The 17501-nt window shown below is 28.4% G+C and overlaps 1 protein-coding gene and 1 long non-coding RNA gene across 2 annotated transcripts; both read right to left on the reverse strand.

Moving 5' to 3' along the window:
- Positions 1 to 3968: 3968 nt before the first annotated feature.
- On the reverse strand, positions 3969 to 4892 carry LOC106331606. Its single transcript, XR_001267924.1, has 2 exons — positions 4660 to 4892; positions 3969 to 4368 (listed from the first exon to the last, which is right to left on the reverse strand). It is a non-coding gene; the product is annotated as an uncharacterized LOC106331606 (long non-coding RNA).
- A 727-nt stretch (positions 4893 to 5619) lies between these two features.
- On the reverse strand, positions 5620 to 8002 carry LOC106331605 (cytochrome P450 82G1). Its single transcript, XM_013769994.1, has 3 exons — positions 7082 to 8002; positions 6268 to 6487; positions 5620 to 6086 (listed from the first exon to the last, which is right to left on the reverse strand). The coding sequence occupies exons 1-3, from the start codon at positions 8000 to 8002 to the stop codon at positions 5683 to 5685; spliced, it is 1545 nt and encodes a 514-aa protein (XP_013625448.1). The 3' UTR covers positions 5620 to 5682.
- Positions 8003 to 17501: the final 9499 nt, after the last annotated feature.

A 17501-nucleotide genomic window follows, 5' to 3' on the forward strand; every position in this document is an offset into this window, starting at 1 on the left:
TTTTATGATTTGTATGTGTACTATTTTAGTTGTGAATTTTTTTGTAAACTTGAAGAGATGTTAATCAAAAAAATTTGGTATATACGTTCATGTTTTTCCAAAAGTATTTAACATTATTGAAGTTATTGATACAACATACCAATAATTTTTTTTAACAATGCTAATCACTCATAACAAAACACAACAACACAAAAACTTAGTCAAATTTACTAAAACTAGAGAGAAGGCTTCACAAGAAAACTTAGTCAAATTCACAAAAGATCAAACTTGAATTTTAAGTGAAAGTTGAAATTTTAAATCTCATTTAAGTTAAAAATTATACCTTACAATCTAAAAAGACACATTAAACCACATGACTTGATATTCTTGAAGTTACTTAACACTTTTGAAAGATAAAAACATACCTTGAAATTACTTAACACTCTTGAAAATGTAACGTAGAAGACTTCTCCAGAAATCTTCTCGTATTAGCTAGAAACATTAGTAAACATAAATATTTGAAATCTCATAATTATCACCAAATAAGTTATGAATTTCATCAATGAGTCCCAATATTAACTAATACACATGAATTAATAAGAAATTACTAAGAAATCATTTTAATTGTAGAGAAAATGAAAGTTTATTTAACATTGACGTAGAAGACTTCCTAAGACGTAGAGTCTTCTATTTAAGTCATTTTTTGCAATTGCAAATTTACGAAGGAAGATTTCTTAAGAAGTTTACTCTACCGAAGACATCTTGGGAAGTCTTCCTTTGTAAATATTGACTTAATTTTGAATTTTAAAAATTCTCGAAAATGCCAGAGAAGTCTTCTCGAGAAGTCTTCTCGGATAAACATGTTAGTTTTGCAATTGATCGAAGTTTGTCAGAAACTTGACTTTTTATAGAAGACTTCTCGGGAAGTCTTCTCGGAAAGACTATTATAGAAGTCTTCTGAAAGTCTTTTCAATGTTGCAAAAAGTCTACCTGAGATACTTTTGCACTTGACAATGTTTGACTTTTCCAGAGAAGACTTCTCTAGAAGTTTTTCCCGAGAAGTCTTCTATAAAAAGTCAAATTTCTGACAAACCTCGGTCAATTGCAAAACTAACCTATTTATCTGAGAAAAATTTTCGGTTTTTTTAATAAAGGAAAGTTAGAACACATCTAGCAAAGTCTTCTGAGAGTCTTCAAGAATAGATCTGAGAAAAAATGATTTCATACCTTGAACCTGTGAGATTACTTGCTTAGCTTCTCCAAGCACCGAGAACTTCACTACAAAAGCTACCAAGTCGTTAATGACCACGATTCATGAGCTTCAATGTCTCTATGAACCTTACAAAGCTTGGAATCAAAATCTTGTTTTTTGATGGATTTGAAGAGAGAGTGAAAGAAATGTGATTTGTGTGCATAAGTAATGAGATATGAAGAGCAAAAATCGAAACTTAGGTGCACTAAGAGCTTTAAATTGGTTGTTCATGGTGGTTAGTGTATTTATGACAATGGAAATATTGTAAATAATTGGTGAAGATGAGGATGATAAGGTAAAAAAATCAATTTCAAAAAAAGAAAAAAAAATATAATGGCATTTTCGTGAATAACTCGAACTTCTAGGATGAATAGAGAAAAAAAATGTTTCAAAAAAATCATGAGTTAATTTTATGGTTGACTTAAAATTTTAGGTCATATTTGAAAAACTCTTTTTTTTTGTTTTCTTGAGGCTAACTTTTGAAATGGGTCAGTATCATCAGGTTTTATTGGTTAAGCCGTTTTTGGTCGCCATGAGTCCATGACTCGTAGGCTAGAGTAAGTCGTTCTACCTCTGGAAATTCGTATAAACTAGGAGTTCGCAAAGATATTCTAGTCTAATTTTTTTGAACCTGACCATATACCGAATTTTTAGACTAAAATTTTTACCGTCAAGAAAGGAAAAAGGAAAATAAATTTGTTGCTTCAAACTGATGGCAGTTGATTTTTTCTTTTTTTGTTTCTATAATCCTACATTGGTCGGTTGATTTTTTTTGCTTCAATTCTTTTAATTTATTTAATTGTCAATTTATTTTAAATTTCGAAAAAACCTTGATTGATTTTTTTTGGATTTTTTCTAACGGATTTGGAAAGATAGAAGTTTCGGTTCAATTGAACTATTTAAATGTAATTGACAAATCTAAAAACAGATGGTGACAACGGTAATAAATTCAATTGTTGACGTTCTCGTTTGATGGTAATGAAGTTCTTGTTGCAAACCATAATTACTCGGAAAGACAATATGAAATTCTAGTTAATAAACTGTTTCGAACAATGATTTCTTTGACTATATATATAAATAGAATAATATAAAATGTTGTGATATTTCGGTGATTCCTACTAGAATAGTAAAAAGAGAGCGACAATCAGGGTCAATTCAGTATGAAACATTAATTAAAAAAATTGAATTCTTATGAAGATTATTGAGCAAATTAGCTCAATATACTGAAAAGAGTGAAAATACCAAGGATGTGACAACTATGTGTCTGTGGAGAAAGGCATAACATTAGGGGATTTAGGGTACTTGATTAATTAGGATAAAAGTTTAAGGTATGGGATGCAATTTCTCAAGATTATTTCTTTTGAGAACTATTCGAGAAGTAAAAAAGCGATTTTTTATTTGAAAAAATCTTAATCGTTCATATACAAAATAAATGTGTTATTTACTATAGATCTTTATTGATGTTTTTTTCCTAGTTTTGTTTTGAACTCTTTACCTATATGGTTTAAACTTTAAATATACAACTAGCTTTTGACATGCGCTTCCGCGCGGGTGTTTTGTCAATTTGCAATGTCAAATATTTATTATTGTTCAACAACATATTTTATATTTGTATATGTGTGATCTTGTAAATTGTGTATATATGCTGATAAAAGAATCAAAGTGAAAAATATGTCATAAAAACACATCATATGCTCTGTTAAGATTTTTAAAATGGGTAAAATTTTATTTCGAGTTGTTCAGACCTATTTAATTTTACAAATACTTATTTAGACCCAAAATAATTGCATTGACCCATTTAAAGATGTGTAGAGGTATTTAAAATTATTATTATTTTATTTTTGTCATCAAAATATACAGACTAATACTGCTTTAAAATTATTTTGAAATTTCAAAATTATGTGAAGTGTATTTTCTTAAAAGAATCTTTACATTATTGATGAAATTGATTTTTTTGAAAAAAGTTAGGAAAACTAAAGAAATTAAAAAAACTCATGATATTTTTTTTATTTATTTAGAATTTCAAATTTTATTACTCAAGTTATAATATTCAGTACGCTAAAACCTATTAATTTTGTATCATTCTACCAATCATAAAAATAATATTTGAACTATATAGGTCTAGATTACATATAAACAGTATAATACATAAAAAATAATTGATATCTTAAGTTAGCAAATTCAAAATATTTGTTAAATCATGAAGGTTAAGATATAATGGTATAGATTGTTATCATATCAAAGTATTGTTACCATAAAACAGATTGACCCTAAAAATATTGTCTAAATTACATACAAATAATATATTATATATAAATAAATAATTGGTACATTAAGTTATATGAAATTCCAAATAGTTTTTAAATCATGTAGGTTAGGATATCATGAATAAAAACAATATATTTTATCATATATTTATAAGCTGTAAGAGATATTAACGATTTCACAATTTTATTTAAATTGAAATGAGCACAATATATTGTCAGATATCAAAACTTTGATATCGGAGGTGATTACTTAAATATAGGATCTGCTATGGAATATCATTGATTTTGGTATTATTTTTGAAAACCAGGTTTTAGATTGTGGAGTTGGTAATTATCGGTTCAAACGTAATATATACACTTAGGTAAGTTTAGGTCTGGTAATATTTTACATCAAACCGAGATTAAATTCCATTACATAAATAAACTTTAGCCTGAAATTTAAACAATTTATTGATTTATTGGTGGTTATGTAAACAATTGACTCTAGTTGGTTTATTATATATGTAAACATGTTGCTTTTACGTAACAATTGGTAAGGAGAGGTTTTTTTGTCATCTTTGATTATTAAACAAAGGTCCAAATACATAAAAAGGCCCAAAGGCAGAAATATAAAAACAAAGAGGCATAAAGCCCAGCATACAAAAGATAGCCCAAGGAAGTTGGCGGCCTATAGTCGAGAGCTCCACCGGAGTCAATACGTGTGAAGATACAGAAATGTCGCCAACTTCAGCCAAAGGAAAGTCCGTCGAATTCAAAACGGCCGTCCACCGGGACACACCAGAACAGGAAGCCAGATCAACAAAACTGCTGACAACAAAAGCTCAAGATCCGCAGCACGAAGGATCACCAAATCGCTTTAAAACCTCACACCTAGAATCAAACAAAATCAAACCAGACGAAAAGTTTCAAATCCTACGCAAGTAAAATAAATCATCTTTGAAAATCTGAATAAACTTGAAGATGATTCAACCATAAATAAGAGGGAAGGATGTTATAAAAGCTTGACCCGATTGAAGCATAAGGGAACAGAGGAATGATGATTGAAATCCCAATTAAAAACTATAAACAAACCGGAAGAACCCAGAAAACGATTCCACGATCCCTCAAAGAAAAAGTTACGGGGAATACATAGAAACTGTAAAAACAAAATAAAAACGAAACCGTAAAGATCCGACGGAAAACACAAGGTGGGATGAGGCGATAGAACCAGAAGCCAGCAAAACAGTTATGAGAGAGCAACCGTTTCCCGGAGCCAAGAGCACGAGCTAGTCGGGAGCCAAATCAGCACTAAACTCCGGCGATATAAAGGAGAGATGTTGGGTAAGGAAAGGTCTAATTTTCGTTTTCTAAATATGGATATATTAAGTTATATGTATTTGGTTTTACTTTTATGTAACGATTGAACATGGAATCAAAGCATATCGATTTTGGATAGTTTATAATTAAACGACAAAAAGATCAGTGGCATTCAGTTGTAATTCTTTAGGAACAGTCAGGGCTATTTCTTTTTTGTACTCCTATTTTTATAGATTATAGATTAAGATGCATAGTTAAAAAAAATAAACATATACGAAAATGCTTAAGCCGACACCGACCAAATGTGTCTTTTATCTTAGTTCGGAAAACTTAAACTGAAATCTATTTTAGTTCTTAGAACCATTATGTCTCGAATAAATCAACAAAGATACTGAAATTTTAGTAGTTTAGTTAAATGTAGAAAATGAAAATGGATGTAATGATTTTACATAAGTATTATAATGACTAACTAATTGTATATCTAAAAGTTTTTTTTATCAAAGTATATCTATTTATCTTACTAACTTCAAACTGAAAGTTGCATAAAACCAAACCGTATTACAAATGTTGTTATTATGTTTAGTTTCGAGTGGTAAACCCGTACATTAAAATGCCACTCCAACTAAAATGCTTTCGTAAATTAATCTATCTTCTTATAACTTACTACTTTTAAAAAGTTATCTGATAATTTCCTAGTTGTTCAAAAATGTTTGGACAGAATGTTTAAGTTTTTATTTTTGTTTTGCAAAGTTTAAATAGACCTATGAGTGAGAACTAGTGAAGACATATATATTTTAAAATAGTAAATTAATTTGAGTTGGGAGAGTTAAAACCATACTTCTCTCGTCTCAGATGACATACATATAATTATCAATACATTAACATGGTTTACAGTGAATGGTACAACTCAGGTTCAAGCCGGGGCATAGCCATAACTTCCACTGGATTGATCTTTGGCAAGGCTAAACCAGGCCCTTCAGCCATATCCAGAGGTTCATCAGACGCCTTATGCAACTCAAACCCCTGAATCAACCTAGCCAACACTAAGTGAACAACTCTTAGGCCAAGATTCATCCCTGGACACGACCTTCTTCCTGAACTGAACGGGATGAACTCAAAGTCGCTCTTTTCACATAGCGACTTCTCCTCCATGAACCTCTCAGGCTTGAAGGTTTCGGGGTCATGCCAGATCTTAGGATCCCTGTGAAGTTTCCAGATATTGACGAGCAAGCGTGAGCCTCTCTTAACATGGTATTCTCCAAGTAAACAATCTTCCCTTGCTTCTCGGATTCCTGATCATTCATCATTTTTGAAGCAGAGAGAATATTTGTAAAATATTCCAAATATCATGATTATTTAGTTTATTATTTATTAATAGGATAATTATTTATTATTCACAACCAAGAAAATATTTACTAGATTGATAAGGATATTTGACAAAACAAGAAATTACGAGAGCCTTTGATATGTGACCTGTAAGAGGAGCTGGTGGGTAAAGCCGGTGAGTCTCCTTGACAATAGCTTGTAGGTACTTGAGGTTTCGAATGTCGGATTCTTCAACCCACCTCCCTTTCCCTACACTATTGTCAATCTCTTCTTGTGCTGCTTTTAAAGTGCTCGGATTGTTAAGTAGCAGTGATATCGCCCATGTAAGGGTGATGGATGTGCTGTCTGATCCCGTTAGTGTAACAACCTACAACAAGTAACCAGACATTCATCTTGGTTCTACCAGTACGTACTTATAGCAATAAATTAATAATTTTTTTTGTTCTCAAGTGTAAAATATAACACAATTTATAAAAGAATAAGATAACAAAATTCAGAATATCTTAGATAAATACATGGTCCATTAAATCACAAATTAATAATTATTATGTATATAGTTTATATAAATTTCAAATGAGCTTTAACAAAACATTGTTATTTTTATTTTTTTCATCAAAGTGAAGTTCAGCTCCATAATTTTTTTTTATAAATGATTTATCAAAATACATATATATTATATGATATATACTCCCAATACATAAAAATATATCTAATAATCTAACAAAATAGGTGAAATTAAAATGTATGAGGTTTAAATATATGATACCGTAAATCAAATATATATTTTTGAATACAAAATTTTAAAATATAATTTAAAAATTCCATTTAAGTTAATAAAATTTTAATAGTCCTAACATTTTAATTTTCAAAAAGTTATAACTTATTACCGATGTTGCGTTTCATAAGATATATCCAAATTAAAGAAAGTATTAGGGACCCAAAGTATTAAACCCGCACATACCAAAATAGTTGCCTTGACAATAACATCGCGTACATGTCCACAGATCACAACATCTTCTGGTAAGATGTCAAGCAATAGATCCATGATAGTCTTCTCTTGATTCTTCTCTTTTCTTGATCTTTTCTCAAGATGTTCTGCGAGCCACTTAGTGATGACCGAGTCAAGCTCTTTAAACGTGCTTTTCATTTGAGCAATTTTCGCGAAATCCAACCATCCCAACCATGGAATCACGTCGCCTATCATGAAAACAGCAGCCAAGTACTCGCTACGCTTCAACGCCTCCTTATAACGCCACTCCTCGCTCTTCACTTTGCCGAATCCAATCCTCTTCCCGACCATCTTCCTAAGGATTATATTGAAGGTCAAAAACTCGAATAACATGTCAATCTTCACCGTCGAAGTACCATCACTCCCTTCGTATAGGTGTTTAAGAAACTCGTTTACTTCCGAATAACGGATGTGACCAAGCATCTCCACACTCTGGTTTGAGAAGAGATGGACGGTGGTGATTTTACGTAACTCACGCCAATAGTCTCCATAGGGAGCCAGCGCGAGGGCTGCGTTGTTATAACCTACATACCGACCAAAGGCTATATTGGGTCTGGTGGCTAGAACCAAGTCGTTGGTGGTGAAACAATCTTTGAGGATCTCAGGATCGCTGGTTACAACGAGCCTGTAAAACCCTAACTTGAGGGAGAAGATAGGACCAAGCTTGTCGGACATGGCAGCTAGTTTCTTGCAAACGAGCTCTTTACCGCGTAGAAGATGGAGGTGGCCTAATAAAGGCAAAGCTCCCAAAGGCTCAGGGATGGTTGAGCTGTTAACTTCACATTTACTCGGTTTCCGGAGAAAAACGTAACCGGAGATTGCAAGGACCAAAAAGAATAGAGAAAAATGAAGACTACTAAAGAAAATAATCATGGTTGATATTGTGTTTAAGATATGAGAAGATAGCTAGCTCTCTTTGACGCTTATATATAGTACACAAGCTAAGAAACATCTCCAAAATCAACTTTAATTTCTAAGTTGGCAAAATTTCAAATTCAAAATTTGAGACTTTTCTTCTCTTAAAAAAAGATGTTTTTTTTTCTCTAAAATGACAATTTTAAATTAAACTTTAAAAGTTTTACATTTTACGCTATAGTTCTTCTTATTGATAATGTTAATAAAACTCATAAATTTTTTTATAATGATAGAACATACAATAAATATTATACAAACTATTACTTAGTAAGATAATACATTCTAATAGAATATTACATGCATGTAGACTACAAGGTAAAAAATGTTGAAATATTGTATTTTTTAATTGATGTAAGTTTTGTATTTTTCGTTTTATGTTTTGTATTGAATTATGTATTGTAATATAGTTTTGTATAATACATTGTTAATAATATTATCTGTATTTGAGAAATTGCTTGAAAACACTAAGTTAGATACCATTAATATTTGGGTTTAGCGTTTGGTGATTATTGTTTTAGTTTTAGTAACTAGGGTGAAGTTATGTTTATAAACTTCTATAAATAATTCTAAAATATTTATAAATGATTTAAGAAGGACTAAATATTTAAAATAATTAACTTAAGTAATTTTCATCAAAGGTTCAAAAAAAAACTTAACTAATTTTCTAAATAGGTAATATTGTAGTATTTATTGTTAATAAAATTTATCAAGAAAACTTTTCATAGAGTTCATGGAGATTGTGGATTTGTGATCAATACATAATCTGTATAACAAATAACTATCAAAGAAAATAAGCGTTACTAAAACTACTACTCTTTTCTCCAGAAACCTTTGAAAACCAGTTTTCCTATTAGTAGTCTATGAGTAGTTAATTAATTTTGTACAAAATATTATAAGATTTTCCTAGGTTTTTTTTCTTAATCAACCGATGTTGGTTCATAGGTAAATGACGAGTTTTGGGTTTTATTAGATTATAATTAATAGGTATTCATAAATCTGAATTTTATGAAAACATATCAGTTGGTATAACCTATAATAAAATGGTACATGAAGAACATAAGCCACTCCGGATTATATACAGTCACTGAGTTAACCAGTTCGACCGGATGTTTGGATCGGATATAAAAACATTGCTCATATCTTAATTCATTTATAAACCACATATGTACCCCGCTAAAAAAAAGTTAAATAATTTATAAAGCTAGAATGTTTTTTCGCATCATTTAGTTGTAGATGCACTATTAGTCTTCGGAATTCTGTTTTTCTTGTTTTGGTGTTTTGGTTGTAGAAACGTTCATGTATTTACAAAGTTTGGTTTGGTAAAAATTCAGTTTCTCATTCGGTTTTCTACTCAGAACTGTATCAAACTGAAAAAAAAAACCAAAACAAAAATTAAACTGAACTTTTCATAAATAACCGATTAATATATCACTGAAACCGAAAAGTTGAAACTGAGTAGAGAACCGAATGAGAAACTTAATTTTTTAAATACAAATTATACTTACAAATATTAATTTCAAAATAACTTAAAATACTATGTATAAACCGAATCACCCGAAACCAAATTACTTAAATATTTTTTATTTAAAATATTAAAAATTATCCGATATTTTTATCTGAACAATTAAAAAAAAATCAACTTTTTTATTTACTTCGAAAACAAACCTGCGTTTTTCAAGCGCGGATCAAAATCTAGTTTCAATTAGTTAATAGTGAGACAATAATGATCTTAGATGCCCTTTTACAAAAACAACAATGACCCTAGACATCTGTCCATCGTAGTAGTAATGCAAAAAAATCATACACAGATCGAAATATTTGTAAAGCTAATAAAATTGTCTGTAAAGTTGTTTTGTAGTTATTTCTTTCTTTTTTTAACTCTGAGAACATAAGAAGTAGCATAGAAGCAAAGACAATGATCAAAGATCAAAATGGAATAGAAACATAAACCGAGCCAAAAACTCATCCATGTCGACACCTCCAACAAACCCCACCCATATCCTTATCATCATTCCATAGCTGGTAAACTCACATAACCCTCCATAACCCTGTTCCTTCACACACCCACGTAAGGAAAACATAATTCCACACACCACACAGTTCCTCACCTCCTTGCCCTGTCTTCATCAAGAACCCGTCTCAACCATTCCGGCTCTCCTTGTGCCACATAAGACTGTAAGCGTTGCTCCTTTGTCACACTTCTCGCCATCAAGAAGGCACATTTATTTTCCTCTCTTGAAATAGACTGCAATTCCCACTCACCTAACCTCTGTAACACCTCAAGAATCTCCGCACCATAGCCCCTAAAGGCAGGCCAAGCCCGAGGTCTCGTAATCGCACCCACCAAATCAGGAGCTTCTACTTCAAAAAACACCTTATTTATCTTATGAAAAGCCATGCTTTCAATCGCCCACACAAGAGCAAGATGTTTAGCTTCTACTAATGAGTCAATTCCACTAAAAGCTCTCCTGCTATGCAACTGAACCACCCCTCTGCTATCTCGAACAAACCAAGCAGCCCCAGCTAATTTAGTACTTTTAGTCCAGGCGACACCTACGTTGCACTTTAAAATACCAGCACTAGGAGCTTTCCACTGCACCTTACTATTTCTTCTGCGACAAGTCTCCTCATTGTTCACCGTGGGGAGATGAACCTCAAACCATTGTCTTGCATCATCTTTAATTTTCTCCACTGTAGCCTCAACTGCGTACTCTTTACCTTCAAACTCAAAAGCGTTCTTATTTTTCCATAGCATCCAAAGGACCCACGGGAAGATACGAGTAAGAGCATCAGGGAGCTCCTTATTCGATTTGATTTCCAGTAGATAGGCAAAATTCTCCAGTAAAGATCGATTCTCAAAACCCCTGGGAGGAAAAGGAAACCCAATTTATGCCCATAGTAGCCTCGCAGCCGGACAAGAAAATAAAATATGATTAATCGATTCACTCGAGAAACCACATCTTTGAGGTTATTTCTATAATTCATATTAAAATTAATAATATCTCATAAGGAAATAATATAATTCAGTATTTACAGATTTAACCAATATAGCTATATAAATCCAAATGTAAACCTTTGTTTCTTATAATGTTTTTAATATCGATTCTTGGCTGGGTGGGCAGTGAGCAAATATTCGCAGAATTTTCAATATGTATGATTTGATTCATATGTTGTGTATATCTAGTTTTTGATTTACTTTGCTTCAGAAATATATAGTTCTTTAAGGATATGTACAAATAGTTACAGATATATCATATGTTTTGTCTAATACAAAAAATCTATAAAAATCGATACAATTTATTTTTAAAAGTATTTTTTGCATAATGTATAAAATAAACATTAAAATATATAGTGAAACTACATGTATTGTAAATTTTAAACTTAGTTAACAATAATAATAAGACAAAGTTAAGAAAAAAACATAATTGTCATATTTTTTATTTATTTAATACTTTTATAAATAATAATTCGAATAGAAATGATTTAATCATATGTTAGAGTATTAGTTATATAAACTTATACATTTAAAACTGAAATATAACAGAGATATACATGTATATATATATATATATATATATATATATATATATATAAGATATAAGCCCGTTGCGTTGCAACGAGTTTTTGTTTAATTTTTAATTTAATAAAAACTATAAAATAATAAATCATTTTATTATACTATTATGATTGTTTTTTGCATATATTATTTGAGATTTATTTAATAATTAAAACTTGTTTTCACACAAAAGTTCAAGTTAATATTTGTATTTTATAATCATGGTGCATAGATGAGTTGTTATAAATTTTATGCTAAGGATTAGAGAAAATACTATGCATAAACATTTAAACTGAACACAATCTAAAATAAGAAATGAAAAGTAAAAAGAAATGAAAGTTAAATACACCAATCGAATCAATATATATGTTTTTAATTACTAATTTAATGTTTTATTAAATAATTCTTTAAATTTTTATTTTTCTAGGATTTTTAAAAATGAAAACATTCTATTATATAAATCCCCTTTTTATTTACATTTAAAAAATATTAAAAATAATATTAAATACTCTTTTACAATTTGGTTTAAGATTTTAGAAAAGGTAAATTATTGTCATATAACCTATTAAAATTATCTTATGTTTCAAAAAACAATATTGCTATCAGATAATTATTTTTAGTTATTAATAAATATTTTTAAAATTGCTATTTTTACAACTCGTATCAATACTAATTTTACACTTCTTTTGTTAATTAAAAATAATATCAAATAAATTTTTACAATTCTCTTTTGGTTAGAACTTAAAAAAATTATACAAATTTCTTTTGTTTATGATTTTTTTTTATAAAAAAGGAAAACAATTATCAAATATTTTTTTACAATTTTGTAGGATTTCTAAAAAGGAAATTAATATTACATAATCTTTTACTATTATATTTTGTACAGGATTTAAAAAAATAAAATTTATATCAAATAACTATTTCCAGTTAATATTAACTATTTTAAGAGTTACAATTTTCAAAATTCGTTTTTTTCAGGATCATTAATATTTTTTTTTTTTTGTTAATTGAATAATTGTTACTATCATGTTTATCACTAATTGTTTTAAATAAATTACTATTAAATAAAAGTTTATAATTCTCTCTAGTCACGATTTAAAAAAAATAGAGGAAAAAGTCTTATTGGTTAAGATTAAAAAAGAATTTTCTTTTACAAATCTCTTTTATTTAAGATTTTAGGAAAAAAAAGAAGATATTTTCACATAATGAAAGTTTTTATTGACACATTCACAATCTAATTTTTTAATTGACACACTTATCACAATCATATGAGGTGAAATATTTGAACTTAATTTTGGTTTATATTTTTTAACTAAAAATTATTAAAAAATAAAGTTAGTTAATTATAAGAAAAATAAGATTACTTTTACGTTTTATTTTATTTAAACTTTTAAAAAGGAAATTAATTATTTTATTTCTTTCAGATTTTATACAACTATTTTATTTTAATAGAAAAATTCTGTTAAATTATTTATATATTTTTTCTTAGGGTTTTTAGTAATTAAACCCCTCAGTTAAACATGAATAGTAAAAAAATCGTTAAATGTTTTAAAATATTTATTATCATTTATGCATTGTTTTAGATTGATTTATAAGCGTTTAAACTAATTTATAAATTTTAATACATTAATTTATTATAAAATTAATTTATACAACCTAAATTAATAATTTTCAACACTACTTACAATTTAATATAACTTTAAAATATTAAATTATTTGATATTTGGCAATAATGATATAAGGAAATTTAAATGTTTATATCGTCATTGTCTTGTCAGATATCAAATAATTTAAAGTTTCTAAATTATATTAAGTCTTAAGTAGAATAATTCATCCATGAAGTCAATAATGTTAGATTATTTTATCCTAACAAATAGCATAAATTGTAAAAAACATTATAAAATCATTGCGAAACCGTATTAATCATATGTAAAAGTATTAAAATATTTATGAAGCTTTATATATGGGTTATAAAATAATGTATTAAAAATTGTAAATGAGTTTTAAAGGCTTATAAATCAATTTAAAAGAATGTATAAATGATAATAAAGATTTTAAAACATGACTTTTAGTGATAAAACCCCTCAACTATTTTGGAATAGTAAAAAAAACCCTCAACTAAGTTTTCAACATTATAAACCCTCAACTTATAAACCGTTAACGTATGTCACCCTCCGTCGCGATTTTTTAGACGGAGGGTAACATGTTAACGGAACTAAAGTTAAGAGTTTATTTCACAAGATTTTTAGTTGAGGATTTGTTTTACGATTCATCTTTAGTTGATGGGTTTAATTACTAAAAACCCTTTGTCTTATACATACAAACGCATATTTATCATATTCACACATACTCATGTACGACAACAACATCAAAATTAAAAGTTATGATAGCATCATAAGATATAATAAGGATGATAAAAAGTTGAGTTGTATCAAGAAATTAAAAAAAAATACTTAGGTAATACTTTTCATGTAAATACTATTATGTTTTGTAAAAATAATATGCGTAAGCTTAAAAATAATATAGATGTGAAATATTTGTAGCTATTTTTTTCATAATTTTTTAACATATAATTATCTATTAAAAAGGAAAGTTATTTACTTATAATAAAATAATAAAAGTACTTTTGCAATTTTCTTTTAATTATGCTTTTAAAAAGGTAATATTATTTATTTTAAAGTTAGTTTTTGTTCATCTTTTCATTAAATAATATATTGTACTTGTAGGATTTTACAATTTATTTTTGTTTAACATTTTTTTCTTAAAAGTTAATGTTTATCTTTTATCTTTTTTAAAAAATAATAATAACAATAATAATAATAATAATAATAATAATAATAATAATAATAAGACTATTAAATAATATTTATAATTAAGTTTTAAGAAAAATCTTTTTTATTATTTTAGTAAATATATTTTTGGTTATGATATAGTTTAACACATATCAAATTTTTAGATATATAACTACCATGTGTCACAATCAAGTTAATTAGCAATTTTTAAAAACCAAGCTTAGTAAAATCTTTTATAATTATATTTTCATTAAAAGTTTAGAAAAGAAAAATTATATTAAATAAATTGTTTTCAAATCTATTTTTTAGGATTTTGAAAAATGAAATTTTTTAAAAAAGTTACTACTAAATTTTTTAAAATCGTTTTTACTATTAAATAATTTTTAGAAGTAGTTTTTTTCAAAATTCGTTTTTATTATCTTTTTATATATTTTTAATCATTATATATTTAAACACATGTCACAATATTAGAAAGAAAATTATTATCAAATAATATTTTGCAATTATCTTTTGATTAGGATTTTAAAAAAGAAAAATTACTATTGTAATATATATAATAAGATGTTTAATAAAATTCATTTTTGTTAATATCTTAGTATATATATTTTTCATTATGAGATAGATTAACCAAGTCACAATCTTAAATATATAACTTTTATGTGTAGCGATCATGTTAATTAGCAACTTTGAAGAACCAAATTTTATATAATAAGATGCCAGAGGAGGTATATGTCTCTCAAAATTTTAGTATTTCCGATTTGTTTCGATTTTAACGGATATTAATTTTTATTATTTGGTTTGCTTCGTAAGTTTACGGATATCCGAATTTTTCAGGTCGAATTGAAACGAATAACGAATCGAATCAAATTTAATAGATAAAAAGATCAGCCCTAGGATCTGATTGGTAATGATTGTAGCTTTAAAATTTTTGCTGTAGAAAAAAATCTGTAAATTTTTTGTTGTGGCTTTAGATTTTATTGCTGTAGAATTTTATGGAAAACACTAAAAAATTGCTTTGGATATTTGGCTATGCAGAGCACTTGTACAGCTGTAGGTTATTTCAAGAGTTGTGGTTTCAAAAAAAAAATTAAAGCTTGATTGCTCTGAATTTGGTACTTTAGAAATAAATAGGGATGTGGACAGCACCTACATCAACTACCAATCACCCCCTAGTCTTAACCAGGTTAGGTTTTAGACTTAGTATAGGGCAGAATTGTTTTCTGAACCAAATAATTAGACAAAACCGAATGAACTGAACCCGAAATCAAACCAAAAGATTTAAATACCTAAACGGTTTTTTTTATATATCTAAAGAATCCTAACCAAACCAAAATGAAAATTAAAATAAAAATACCTGAATACCTAAAATAAAATTAATGTGCCTAAAATATTAGTTATATTTAATTTAGCAATAACCAAATATCTAAGAATATAATTTATAAATTGACTAGTTATATTTGTAAAAATCTAAAATTATCTAAAAAATCAATTAGAAAACAATTGAATTATCTGAATATTCTGATCCAAATATATGAAAGTATCTGATGTTTTTATTCGGATAACTCAATTAGTTGCTATTTTTTATTTGAACAATCTAAACTACCGGATATTTTTAAAAGTTCCGACGAACTCATTATTATCATTATTTTATTTTTCTTGGTCAAAAGTTCTTAAGAACTTAACCACTAAATTTTGTGTGACGTTTTTACGAAGAGTTATCTATATTTAACCAACGCGGTTGGCTTAGAGGTAGTTGAGGCCCAGAACCAATACGCTCCCCGCAGGTTCGACTCGCGTTGGCCACCCGGGCTAGGGTTAAATCCCAAGAATACGTGGAGTGCCGTGGGCCTCGCGGGAATAGTCGGTTGACCACGGTCGCCGGAAACCCGCGGATACCTTAAAAAAAAAAAAAAAAAGAGTTATCTATGGAACTTAGTGCTTGATAAAGATCTAACGACACCATCAATTTTGTGGGGATTGGTTTGGGCCATATAATAACAGAGCCACTAATATTATTATAAATTTATATTTTGATTATTTTTGTTGATGTGCCTATTGAATAAAACGTCAGTAGTAAATCGCACCATACATTACAAGCAAAAGCGACATGAGCCGCAGTACTATTTGTCGTATAGTAATTATCTTCATGCGGCTATCCTTAAATGTCGCCAGTTTCACATGTGGAAAGACTTTCATAAATATCAGTTTCCATGCATATTGGACACACGAAACACGAAACAAACCACAAAAGGAAGCAAAGAGGTGTAAAAGTCGTTAGAGTTTCACTGGCCACAAAAAAACGTGATACATGTAGTCTTATGTTATCCTGACGAACTGATTACCGTATAGTGGAATGTTAGTTAACACTTAACACCAACGACTTTTGTTAGTCTTTACACGTACTGTGTTTGCGTTTGTATCCTTTTACATTATTTATTGTCAAAAGTTTTTATTAATTAATAAAATAAAAGGATTACCGATATTTTTACAGAGAAACAAACTGACTTAGTAGCCGAAAATTGAACAAAAAAAACCCACAAATGTATAAATTCTACAAAAAATAACTAGGGTTTTTGCCAAAACTAACCCACAACTTGATTTTAACTCCAAACATATACTCAAACTTGAATCAAATGCAAAACTAACCTAAAAGCCTAGTGAAATTACAGCTCAGCCCCTTGTGACCAAACAAAAAAACAGAAGCCATTTTTACGAATATAGCCCTAGTAAATCGTCTGAGTCGTCTGACATGTTGGAAGTCGTCTGGACGACTGAAGTGTAAGTCGTCTGGTACCAGTTTATTTTAAGAATAATTTATAAATCTTGTAAAAAAATATTTTGATGCGTGAAAACTAAAAATCAAGTAATTATAAACAGTTTTAAGTGATATAAATTAAGATATGATAAAATTGATTTGTTTTGAAGATAGATGAGTGGAAGTAGTGAATCATGAAATACTTTGGTTTAGGAGTTTGGCAAACATATGTTGTAGTATTGTATGTATTGTTAGGGTTAGATTTTGGAAAACTAAAATGTTTTTTTCAAAAATTAGTTTTCACCTATATGTGTTTATTTATGTGTATAGTAAACACTTTTCAAGTTTGATTTG

Source organism: Brassica oleracea, chromosome C3 (genome assembly GCF_000695525.1).
Source record: "Brassica oleracea var. oleracea cultivar TO1000 chromosome C3, BOL, whole genome shotgun sequence".
NCBI lineage: Eukaryota > Viridiplantae > Streptophyta > Magnoliopsida > Brassicales > Brassicaceae > Brassica > Brassica oleracea.